Source organism: Olea europaea, chromosome 3 (assembly GCF_002742605.1).
Source record: "Olea europaea var. sylvestris chromosome 3, O_europaea_v1, whole genome shotgun sequence".
Classification (NCBI taxonomy): Eukaryota; Viridiplantae; Streptophyta; class Magnoliopsida; order Lamiales; family Oleaceae; genus Olea; species Olea europaea.
The window spans coordinates 2,630,018-2,642,991 of record NC_036239.1 but is presented as its reverse complement, the minus strand read 5'-3'; the positions used below and the strand labels follow the sequence as shown (position 1 = coordinate 2,642,991).

Genomic DNA, 12,974 nt, shown 5'->3' with positions numbered 1-12,974 from the left:
AAAAAAAAAAAAAAAAAAGGAACAGGGCAAACAAATGATTCGCATTCGATTAATTAGCAAGAAACCCTAAAGCCAAACATCCTTTCCTGAATCCCTTTATGGTCTAATTCAGAAGTTAAAAGATCGTTAACAGTTATTACAATTCCTTAAGGTATAATGCAATTAAATCCTAAACCATAACAAGTAAAAATTATTACTTAACAACATAGGTTCTGCAATAAATATAGTTTCAGAATATTAGAGAGAGACTCAATAAACTGGCAGTAGTGGACATACAATATAAAGATACCTATACATGTGCAATCCATTGATTACTTGAATGGGTTGTACTCTTTGTTGGCTTCTTGAATAGCATTCCAATCCCATAATCTGTCGGACAAGGAGGCCTGAAACGAGCCTGGGATCATGTTAAGAGACTGTGGCTGTTGCGATTGCAAAGTGGAGAAATGGGATAGAAGATCAGGCACGTTATTAGGATACTGCTGGTGATCCGGTTCCCGATTGATTGAAGCTTGTTGGGAGTAATTCACTAGTTTATGGAGATCATCAATTGCATTATTATGGGATGAGGAACTGGCAATTAATAAAGTGCTGCAGTTGGGGGCTAAAGAAGAAGAACAAGTTTGCTTTGATCCGTGTAACTGCATCATTCTATTGTCTAATTCCATAGAATTTGGAGTAGGAATTGAAGTGGACATGGGGACTAATGGATTGACGTTGTAAGAGTTGTGCTTTGAAAGAGGAAGAGAGGTCCCAATATCAGCTGTGCTACTGCTTGCACTGGTTTCGCTCATCTTTTCATCAGTTTGTTGGGACGATACTCCATATGCTTGGAACCTTTCCATGGCATGATTTGTCATTTCTCGTTGTTTCTTGAGTGTCGATTGTGTTCCTCTAGACGATGAACCCCGTGTAGGAAGAGATCGAGGAAGAGAAGGATGGTCTTCGATTCCTGCTCTTTTGTAGACACGGCAAAGAGAAATCTCAGCCTGAAAACAAAGCGGAAGAGCTTTATATAACAAACATGCTGTAATAAATGTGGAAGAAAGTGGGGATTTTGAATCCTCTGACATTAAGCATCGGTGATCAATGGACTCACTGAATTGCAATTGTGAGGTCTTTTAGAATTTTTACGGCGAAGGATCTTAGTGAACACTGAATCTAAAGAATTCATACCTGTTCCTTTAAGTTTCTGATGCGAATATTTAAGAATTATGGGACATAAAAACAGAATTTGTCAGTTGTCGGCAGTTATCTTCCTGCACCAAATTATTTTTTTGCCTTTTTCCTGAAGTACTTGCTCCTCCTATTGGGGATCTAACATCTGATGGTGGGATCAAGACCTTGATTTACATAATTTTCAGCTGGCAAGGAGAAGAAGAAGTTCTTGGTATAAAAGCTAGTTTCTTTTCATAAACTAGGCTCAAAGGAACAAAAAAAAAAAAAATTATATTAACACTGGTTTTGCACTGGTCAATCAAGGGAAAGAAAGACTGAATGATTTCAGAAGATGGGCTATTTGAAGCCAGTGTTACTGGGTTTAATTTGGATGATTCAGTGGGTGCGTATATTCTTTCCATCAGCCGCTTGTTCTTTCTGTGTAGATGAATTATAAGAAGAGGTGCACGTGGAGGAGCACGAAAAAGCTCCAGTCTTTGTTAGATTTATTTTTCAAATTAATTATATATGAAGTATCTAATTGAGGGGAATGAAATTCATACCTTTTGCAGGCGTTCAGTTTCATGGTGTGGCAGACGGTATTCATTCATGATCCAACTAGTACGAATTCCTTTTGGAGCTTTCCCGGAGTAGAAAACAAGGGTTTTCTTCAGTCCAATAGACCGAAGATTTTCACTTCGGATCATCCTATCAGCCCCGGTAGCCTTCCAATAACCAGAAGTTGTCACACGATTAGGCCGATCTCCATTACGATACTTTCTATCTCTTGGAACATAAAAGTACCATTCCTTCTCCCCTATAGCTGCCAAGGCTGAGATTCACAGCTCAAAGAAATTAACACCGATTTGAGTATAAAAAGAATATGACAGAATTCATAAAGAAGATTATATATATACCAGGAAGTTCCCATGGGTCATAGCGGTAAAGGTCTAGAAAAGTGATGAGTTCAACATTGAAACGCTTGCCCTCTACCTTACGGCGAAGATAGAATTCAACTAGTTCTTCTTCGGTGGGATGGAAGCGAAAACCGGGCATGACCATGTCGTGTTCGTGTTCATCCTTGCTCTCATCTTGATTATTCATGGCTCCTGCAATTGCCATAAACTAATTACACCTCACACTCTAATCTAACTCAATAAAATATATAGTCATCACAAGTGTTTAACTTGATGTCCTACATCAGTTACTGTACGAACTTCAAGAATTGTGATGTACAAGTTATGGGGTGGGGTGGGGGTATACACTGAAGTTAGACTTATAAGCCATTCTTTCTCTCTCTATAAGAGGGAGGGGAGAAGAAGGAAAAAGAAAATTATAAATGAAGTGGTGGAGTTGATAGAAAGATCTACATAGCTTTCTGGCCCTACATGGTAAGACGTTGCATTAAGGTGTTTTTAATATTAGAAAGGGACGCCACAAATCCAGGACAGGGTGGCCTTCTTACAGCGGTGGGTTTGGAGTTTTCTATATTCCTCCATAAATTTTGTTATTTTACCAAAAAAATACGGTAAAAAATATTTCTTTTCTTTTACAATGTCCTTTCAAATTCTATTTGATTTAATTGAATGTTGAGAATCAGATCTCATTGATTCTAGATTAATGTTGAGTATTGATATGTTAATAATTTCGTTGATTCTAGAAAATGAGAATCGGAAAGAATTGAAAATTAATTAGCAATTGCAACTTGCAAGGATATTATTAATATAATGTTGAATTAATTTTTCTCATTTAGAAAAAAATAAACAAATTATTTCCTATCGCTTAAACTTTTACTTTACGACTTGACAAAGTACAATTTGCATAGAAATAAATAAATATTACTTGATCAAGAAAATTTAAATTAGTGATTTGTGTGCACCACATTGGTACAATTAAGTTTTTGACAAATAATATTCAATATTTGAGTGTCTAAAGGCAATAAATTCTATTGAGTGTCCCAGTTTGTACTTATTATCCTAAACCCTAATCTATTAATGAAACCATTTATTAATAGCGTGGTGGCTCATTGTAACATAAACAAGTACATAAATACTACACCTAGTCTAACCCCAAAATTCCACCATAAGGTACACGAGTACACAGAGTAGAATTGCTCAAATATTCATTTTTACTCATAAAATATGTGCAGTAAACATTTCATAATGTCTACATATACTTGTATTGCATTCTTTAGGCCAGTATATGTTAAGAGATCAAATCGGCTAATCATCAAAATATAGACTAACGTACAAGGATTTTGGCTAATCCTCTTATTAAAGTTGACCTTTAATAAGATATATATATATATACACAAGAATTTTGGTTAGTTCTCTTATTAAAGTTGATATTTTAAAATGGAACTCCAAATTTTAATAAGGTATCAAAATTCATTAAGTTCCAACGGGCAATTTGATTCGACTAAAACTAAAAAATGAGCACATGAATTTCAAGTGCGGGTGCATATTAAAAGATAAATCCCCCATTAGATAAAGATGAAAATATAGAATAATAGTTTGGGTATTTCCTCTTAATAAAGTTTAAAATTAAACTTCAAGTCTTAATAGTATATACGCGGAGGTATGCATATACGTATACCGGTAGGGGAGGTGGTGGTGTGGGGCTGGATGGCAAAACAATTGCCGGAGGCAAAGCGGGTATATATGTAGCTAGGCTGGGCATATATACAGCTTGGAGTCTACTGTGAGTGTGTGGGACTCTGCATAGTCAAGACTCAAAAGAAGCCCGTGACCACTTCTATTATGACAATAACAAGAGCTCCTTTCATTTTGTTTTTATTGCCCTTCCACATCTTTTTCAGATTTCACACTTTATTTATCAATTTCTTTTAATAATTGTTTTAAGGATTTTGTTTTTGTTAATAATAGTCAGGGTCCAATCTTTCTTGTCAAGAGGACTTTTTGGTTTTTTCTCGACTTATTTAGAGTTACAACGTCTGATGTGGTGAAGAAGGAAGAAGATTTTATAAAAAAATGCGATTGACGTATACATAAATAGTTTTCTAGTGTGTTCGTTTTCGAAGAAGTGTGGGTCAATTTTAAGGGGAAATAGTCCATCATTTAGCCCAAAAAACGTGTTAGGACTTTTAATTTTCGTCATTATTTTCATTTTATTTTCGAATATCTTATTATTTCCATTAGGGTTTCACATTGTAAGGGCTGTAAGCCTTAATGACAGACATTTTTTGGCTAAAATAAAATTCGACGAGGAGTTTTCTCTCAACTCTCTCTTTCTTGACATTCATGAGTGTATCAACAAATTTAAATTCCAGATGCAATTCTTGTTCTTTCCTATAAGCTTTTGCTAAGTGAGTCCGCTAGGATTGTAAGAACTAAAGACGGAAAATCAAAACAAGACATAAATTAGCTACATTATTCTTCCGTATACTCACTAACACAACCTTTCAGAAAACAAAACCGCGTTACATGACAGAAAGACCTTTCGATTGATCCTTAATTAATTATATAGTTATAAATTTGTTCAGTGTATCCGTGAAATATGGCCTGACTTTCTCTCATTCCTTTCTTGATACAACTAGCAGAAAGAAACAGAATGTCCAGAAGTATCACTTGACCTTCTGGTCTTCTCGATCGATGCTATTAACCCGGAAACTAGGGAGATTTTCAAGGAAAACGACAGCCCCTCGGATCACAACCCTTAATTATGAACGTATAGAAAATAGAAAAATGCGTAAAATTTGATACGCACACGCGTGCATGTATAAAATAAATGATTTTGTTTATACAGAAAAAGTAAAGAAGGGATGAAAACCCTAAAGTCAGTGCGATTAAGGTCTTGTCATTCCTACTAACAAACAATGGAAATTCTGATTTGATTCGATTTCAATTAGGTAACGTTCTTTAACAAGAATGAAGAAATTAAGGTCATAATTTTCAACAACTTCGTATTATATAAATGTGTTCACAACCTATTGCATATTGACTTACACTTTATATCAGTTGGCCTCCAACTCGAATTTTAGATTAAAGTCTTCCATTCTCCTAATATATACTGGAAACTTTGAGTCCCTTCGATTCACTATTCCTCTATTCAAAGTAGGTTTGAATAAGTCTCAACTTGTGACTCTATTCACCCTTATCATTTTATATTTTGCACGTTTAAAAAAAAAATAAAAATAAAAAAATATATATATATATATACACAAATATACTTACAAAGAAAAATAAATAAAAGAAAAATATAAGCCCCTGTTTTGCACGGATTAAAATCAGAATTTTAATGGATTTTAATAAAAATTGATAAAATGTGTGGTTGAAAATTTGAAAGACCGATAAAATATACGGTTAAAATTAATTATTAATTTTGACTTAAATTAAAATTAAAATTTTAATCCTTCCCAAAAAGTGGCATAGATTTGTATGGTTCATGTCACTTTTAAAAAGATGCCACGAGGTCTTGGCTTCAATAGGTTCATGGTCCCTAAAAGAATTATTAAATGTCGCTCCGACAATCTTATCACATGTATGGCAAAATCTTACCAAAAAAAAGGGAATTGAGGTTCAATTTTATCATATGTATGGCAAAATGTCGAAAATGTAGGGAATTGAGGCTTTGTCCTAAAAGTTAATCCATTGAGTAAAGTAATTCAATCCCTTTTAAATCCATCATTTAAATTATTTCAAACTAATTAGGACTTCGTCTACACACTTCAAACCAAAAAAGAAAAGAAAAAAGGTCTAGATTTTGTTCAAAAAAAAGTTGGCGGACGTAATTTAGAAAAACATTTAAGTAGATCAAATGGCTAGCGTGAGAAAATACCAATTCAAGACAATGATATTTAGAAAAAGTTAATCAAATTTTTTTTTACGGTAAAAAGCTTTCACTGAGGCTATGTTTGATTGTATCCCAATTTCATAAAAAATGGAAATCAAATTCCATCTATCTAATTTTTGTTGTTGTTTGATTGACAAATTTTTTCCTAGAATTCGAATTCCACCTTTCATGTCACATAAGCTAATTTTCATGTTTTCCTTGAATTTCAATTCTCACCAAAATGGTGAGAATTAGAATTCTTCTCGGTTACTATAGTACATTTTTTTTCGATTTTTTTGTTGACAATGGAAACAAATTCTAAGAATTATTGTAGAAAAATATTTCCCGTCAAATGTCAATTTTCATGTAAAACAAAGCCAAACGAACACCAAAAAATATATGATTTTCTTGAATTTTTTATTTTTTTGTATGTGTGGGCAATGGAAACAAATTTCATTCCTAATACCAGTAAAATTTATTTCTTTAATTGACAATTTTCATATAAAATAAAGTCAAACGGAGTTAAAAAACACTTTTATTTCAACATTTTTCACATGGAAGATTATCCCAATCAAACATAATAATTTACAATTCTCTGAAAAATAATTTCTAAACAATTCAATTCCCTGAAATTCATTTTCAATTCAATTCAATTCTATCTTTACAATCAAACGGACCGTAAGATTAATTGTCTATGGAGCGAGATAAAGCGGAATACAATTAATCCATGATTGGTTCACGGGAAAATAGGGAAAAAGTATGAGGTATCCTATACATATCCTCCATAGACAGGGAAGTCAGAGAAAAAATTAACCTCGTTATCTGCTAAAAAAAATTCCCAAAATTAGAAGGGGGGCTGATTAAATTTTGTTGGTTCAATGAAATTGAAGAGTTGAAGTTTTTGGGAGTGCAGAACTGGGCCATTGTAGACGGGGGCCCATCAATCAGCTGTAGTGTAGTTATCCCACGGGAATCTCGTGGCCTGGACCATTTTGGCGGTCGTCAACCCTTCTTGGATCCATGTGGACAAGATGTGTGTGTGTGTGTGTGTGAGAGAGAGAGAGAGAGAGAGAGAGAGAGAGAGAGAGGGAAAATGTGTTAAATTTCACAAATGGTCCCTGAAATTAAAGAAACTTTATATTGGTCTTTGAAGTATAGTTTTCTCTATTTGTGATTAAAATTAAATAATATTGCATAGTTGATACGTAGTGTCTATTAAAATTTGATGTGAACTAACGACCATTATAGCAATTGATTCCTTTCAACTGAACCTTTATATTTTTTTAATCTCAATAACTAGTAAATAAATTACTCAAAAAAAAAAAAAAACCTTTAAGGACCAATGTGAAAATTAGTTGAACTGCAGCAACCACTTATGAAATTGACTAACGAATTATAAGAGTATGTCCATGTTTGGCTCACTTCCATAACATGCTCACATAAATTGTAACTTCGATTTGATTCTTTTTATGTTTTAGAAAAAAATTGTAAATTATGTGTGTTTCGTTTTAAGCGACCATGTTATAAATTTAATTTAATATCCAAATTATAAAAGGAATGGGAACAGTTGGATTTCAACTTGAAGGAAACTTGAATTGTATATGGATACCTAAATGTCACTTGTCATTTTTACAAGCCCAGAAATGGACTCTGGCTTTCTCAATATCATACAAATTTTGAAGTCTACCTCAAAATTTTAGGCCACATTCTCCAGCTTTGCCCCCACAGGAAACAAACAATAGCTTTTGCTAATTAATGAGACGGCACCCACTGGCTTTGATTGTTATCTAAGATATTTCTAGAGCAATTCTTTTGAGGTAAACCCAAGTTCCAATGTTTCATTATTATCTACACACCCACAAAGGGTAGGGTGGTGGGATTGAGTGGGGGCAAGTATCTCTTGTAAAAGCTTAAATTGTTCGAGAGAAGAGGGACAGAGGTATGATCCGTGCACAATTTTGATAAATGAATGACAACGAGATTTGAACTAAGATATTTTGTTTTATCCTGATACCTTTGTTAAAACTTTACGTGTATATTGATTTAAATCCAATTGAGTACCTACTAGTAAGAATGTGAAGGGATGCCGAAAGAGAGATTGAATCTTTTATAGACATACATATTGTTCAGAATTAAGAACCCTAATTCTATACCACCAAAAACAATAAAATCCCAGCAACAAAATAAAGGCACAACAAAATGATCAAGATTTATTGATATTTGCCTTAATATGAAATTACGTTCTTGTAAGTCGTTATATAAATTCACAACTTAACACATAAATTAGGTTCGACAATTTCCACAACTTAACACATAAATTTGTGTGTATATATATGTTTAGACATAATTCACCATCTTTTGAATCCCAACATTTAAACTCACACTCAAAACCTTTTCATATATAAAACATGTGTGGACATTAGGACATAAGAATCTCGAATTGTATGTTTGCATGTTGATATGAAAATTACGTCATTTATCATTTTTATGACCCTGGAAATGGAATTGATCTTTCTCAAAGTCGCTACAAATTTTGAAGTCTCTCTCAACATTTTGAGCCACAAGTCTTTAACGTTGGCCTGTACAAAACGAACAACAACTTTTTCCATTAAATGAGACGGCAGCCACCGACTTTGTTGTACCATCAAAGATATTTTTTTTGAGTTAGTTAGTTGGGGACAATTTGTCAATTTTAGTCACAAATTTAATCCAAATAAACTCGATATTTATTGTGATTTTGATTAATCACATCCACTTATTAAGGTTATTTATTTATTTATTTATTTATTTATTTTTTTCAAAAGCACTAAGTTAATTCTATGTTGGACAAATTGGCTAACTTCGATTTTCTTTTCGATACATAATGTAGTGATATAATCTTCATTTTTCTCAATTTGATAATAAACTAATTAAATAAACAAGGGCCAAATAGCTTTTTCAAGATAATTAATTAATCAATTAATAATATGACAACTTGTACGTCAAATGATGTTTGAAATTCAATGAATTATGGGTTGGATCAAATCTTAATTTGTTATTTAGTTCAAGTTGAATCCATTTCGTTCTTTCCTATTGGAAGCTAATATTTCCTTATCGATTTCTCTTGGCTTTATTCTAACAAGTTAACAACCATGCCTTTTCACATCTTGTCATTAACCTATTATTCACACTTCTTTGTTTATTGCATAGGACTAATTGTCTTCTTGAATTGTCACGTTAATGGAAGATGTTCTTAGGTCGGTTTTTAGTTTATTATCCTACTACACAGTCACAATATGTTTGATACACAAGATTGAATAGGAGTGAACGATATAATTATTATATACTTCTGTGCAAGAAAAGGCCTTGATGCCAACTTTCTCAATTCATTATTTTCTTTCTTTTCCATCAACTTATCCCTACTTTTGTGAAGGGAAAAAATGTATATTCGCTCAATTTTTCATGTAATTTGATTTAATCAATATTTTTAACATTGTCACGGACGTGGTAAGTAATGCTCGACAAACTTTTGATTACAAAATGCCATATGATAATAAAAACCCTGACCAATTACTAAGTTGTATTTTGGATACGTTGACGATACGATTATAAGACAGCCTAGTCACCTAAAAAAGAGTGTCCTATTATCGAAAGAACTCCAACCAATTTGTAAACTGTGCTAAGGTTGGCAATGGGTGGGTTCGGGACGGATTGAATTCCCCCACCCCCCGCCGCCGTCGCGCCGAGCATTTTCCCTCCTCATACTTGCCTGGTTACCCCTTTAAATTGGGATAGGACGGCGTGGGGCGGGATCATTGACCCTTTTACGTACCCGTTTAATTAATTAATTTTTTTTATAATTCATTTTATTGTCCCCGTTCATACAAGTGACACAATGATATAATTATTTTTTAATTAATTTATTTATTTTTGAAAGTTAAATTATTCGAATATATTTGGTAAACTAAGATTTTTATTGTTTATCATATTTTTTAGATAATTTTAGTTGTTATCTTCTATTAGAATTAATGAAATTTCTAAATTTAAACATAAAAGTATTGAATTCTTTAAAAAAAAAATAAAAATTAAATGGGGCGGGCCCCGTTACCCATAACTGCCTCAGGGGGTGGAATTACCACTCCCGCACCCGACCGATTACCCGATTAAGCGGGTATTCCCAATCCTGTTCAGGGCGGACCCGCGAATATCGAGTTTGATGAGTATTTTTGTCATTCCTAAATTGTGCCCTACCAAAGAAGACATGCTTTTATTTTCTTTTATTTATTTTTTTTTTCCCAAAAAATGGAAATAAAATAATCTGTTTGACAGGTCTTCTTAAAAATTAGAAGATGCTTTTAAATATATTTGAATCATTTCCTGTCAAATGAGCCCTTTATAAAATTCCGTGGGGAGGGCTTGCTGCTTGCATATAATGTTGGGCTGGTCCTCAACCGACTCGTGATTGCAATTACAAATTCGAATGTACTATCAAGAACAAATACGGAAGACTGAAGGACTTCAGTCCAAGGGGGAATGTGACTTTGACCAACCATATTAAAGAGAGTGCCAACACCACCGTTTTGAGTTATTACATTATACATCATTCCTCACTATTGTCTTTCCTCATTAAGAGGAATCAACATTTTATTTTATTTTATTTTTATGTTGGAGATATTTATGTTTGGGTGCAATTACGTCATCACAATAAGCATTAACAAAATTAAGTTGAACTGGCCGATTTAAATGAACTAGTCTAGAGTATAATCTCATTCTAGGCCAAAATCAAGAATTTAGACCCCGTATGATAACTTAAGAACAAGAAGATGTTCTCTTTTTTGAGTCAATGTTTAGATCGATTTTTTAATAAAGTGATGTCATTTCGAATATATGCTATGCAAGATGAATTTTTGGGCCTTAGATGAGCCCATGAAAATAGTTTATTAAAATCGAACGAACTATTGATTGTTCAGGGATAAAAATCCCGTATCGAATAAGGATGAAAATATAGACAAATTTATAAGGATTTTAGCTATTCTTCTTAATAAGATTGACTTTTTAAGATAGAATCTCAAATCTTAACATGGTATAAGAACTCAATATGCTCTAACGAGCAATGCAATTCGTTTAAGACTCAAAAAATGAGCACACGAATTTCAACATTGGTTTGCACATCTTAAGAGATATAATCTCACATCGAATAAAAATGAAAATATAAATCAATTTATAAGAGTTTGAGTTATTTTCTTAACTATGTTGACCTTTTAAGATGAAATTTCAAATCTTTACATTGATTTATTATGTAGTCGATCTCGAATAATTATATTAATATTAACTTCATTAAGCATGCTTAAACATGAATAGAAATAGTTATTCAACTTTAGCCCCAAGGGCATATCTCCCAGTGGCAAAGGGGAGGGCGGATAGGGCTCAGCGCAGCAGTGTGCAGAGTTCGATTCCCCGCAAGGTGGAATTGGCTTTGTTGCAAGTGGGAGTTACCATATGGGTTAACAGCCTTGGCTTATCCATGTGCTCTTTACCCTGGCTCCTGGGAGGCACATCCTGTGATTTACCTCCTCCACGATAGTCTAGGGCAGGGTCGGTGGAGGCCCTTAAGGTTGGGGTTCAACCCAGTTATTCAACTTTATATTTATACCATTCAACTGATTTGAAAGTCACGGGCCATACCATATTAAACAGAGGACCACCACAATCACCACCACCGTTTGATCATTGATTTGTCTGTCCTAATTAATAGAGTCAATATTTGACTTTCTGACTGGACCTTCGTTTGACTGTCAGACTCCAAACTAATTGAAACCTCTATACTACTACAACTTCACCTCCAATTGAAGTGAAGACGACAATAGTACTAAATGGTAGCAGGCTGTCACCTGTAATAAACATGTTTGTTTCTATAATCTTCCTCCTCTATCAACATGGGACAATATGGAAGGAGACAGGAACCCCGTGATTCCTTTTACTGCATTAACTACAAATCAGCACTCCATAATGCACCTCAATTTTTTAGTTTTTCTTTGGTAAAATCATAATTGTATGATATTATTAAATTAGTAGTAAAGTAAACTTAAGGAGTTAGAATTATCGTTCTCACAAGAACCGTGCTATCAATTATGGACCTAAATTAATATTACTATTTATTTGAACCTATACGGAAAAATTAATAGGGAATTTGTTTTTATTCTAATACCTACTCAATAATTTAAGCTATGACGAACTTACTAGTTGACAATTTCGGTTTTGAAATTAAAATAATGAGAAAAAGTGTTAAGACTTACGATTTCACCTTATTTCCCACAGTTGATTTATCATGTAATTAAAGCTACGAAAAATATTTGTGTAATCGGTTGAACTTCTCAAGGTGACATAAGATAGCGTCGGGACGGCACAGGTAACCTTCATCACAACCCTTATTGTTATCGACCCCCTCGTCCACACAACCCTTCCTACAAAAAACTAAGGTTGAACCCGTCTTTGATATTAATTTGAGTATTTCTCGAGCTAGAATTCAATTAATGGCCTGCTAACCACCTTGCTAAAAGATGTCAGTGTAATCAGTAATGGCTTTGAAATGAATTTTTAGGGGATTATCGAATCTTGTCATATTTTAGCTGGGCCATGATCAGCACAAATTCAGTCATCATGGCCAATGCAACCCATTGAATCTTTGAACTCGGCCCATCATTGTAAAGGATCCTCTATAAAAGATGAAGATAGCCTAGCTAGATTGACAGCCAGCATCAAACTTTGTCATGACATATAAGTATCGAAAAATAAAACTTTAGGTTCTTGTTTAATTAATTGATGATTTTAACAAAGGATAAATGAATTTTTGTGCATTTTTCCGTACATAGAAATACATAATTTTGCATAGATAGAAAGCAATGGAGCCCTCGTTAGTATTTTTCAACTCGTCCAACCTCCGGCTGGTGAATCCCACTTTAATGGAGAATCCAATCAACTGAGTGATGCATTTTCAGATAGCTCGTCTCTCAGATCCTTGAGAGCATCATCAACTTGTAAATCAA

General features: G+C 33.6%; 2 protein-coding genes across 2 annotated transcripts in view; one reads left to right on the top strand and one right to left on the bottom strand.

The window, feature by feature from the left end:
- Positions 1-24: 24 nt before the first annotated feature.
- LOC111381894 (NAC domain-containing protein 35-like) lies at positions 25-2,511 on the bottom strand. Its single transcript, XM_023005742.1, has 3 exons — positions 2,076-2,511; positions 1,722-1,990; positions 25-989 (listed from the first exon to the last, which is right to left on the bottom strand). Exons 1-3 carry the CDS (start codon positions 2,278-2,280, stop codon positions 312-314), a joined length of 1,152 nt encoding a protein of 383 aa, XP_022861510.1. The 5' UTR covers positions 2,281-2,511; the 3' UTR covers positions 25-311.
- A 9,353-nt stretch (positions 2,512-11,864) lies between these two features.
- The window catches only part of LOC111376887 (START domain-containing protein 10-like), a 5,933-nt gene continuing 4,823 nt past the window's right edge, over positions 11,865-12,974 (top strand). Inside the window, exons 1-2 of the mRNA XM_022999897.1 lie at positions 11,865-11,966; positions 12,821-12,933. Coding sequence (XP_022855665.1) covers positions 11,865-11,966; positions 12,821-12,933 — 215 coding nt within the window. The remainder of the gene's footprint in view (positions 11,967-12,820; positions 12,934-12,974) is intronic.

What these genes read in the sequence shown, in the direction of transcription:
- LOC111381894 (XM_023005742.1), bottom strand. Translation starts at nt 2,280, where the DNA reads ATGGCAATTGCAGGAGCCATGAATAATCAAGATGAGAGCAAGGATGAA. An exon ending in TGACCCATGGGAACTTCCTG is followed by an intron (nt 1,991 to 2,075) that starts GTATATATATAA and finishes TGTGAATCTCAG; the next exon opens with CCTTGGCAGCTATAGGGGAG. An exon ending in AAACTGAACGCCTGCAAAAG is followed by an intron (nt 990 to 1,721) that starts GTATGAATTTCA and finishes CTTTGTTTTCAG; the next exon opens with GCTGAGATTTCTCTTTGCCG.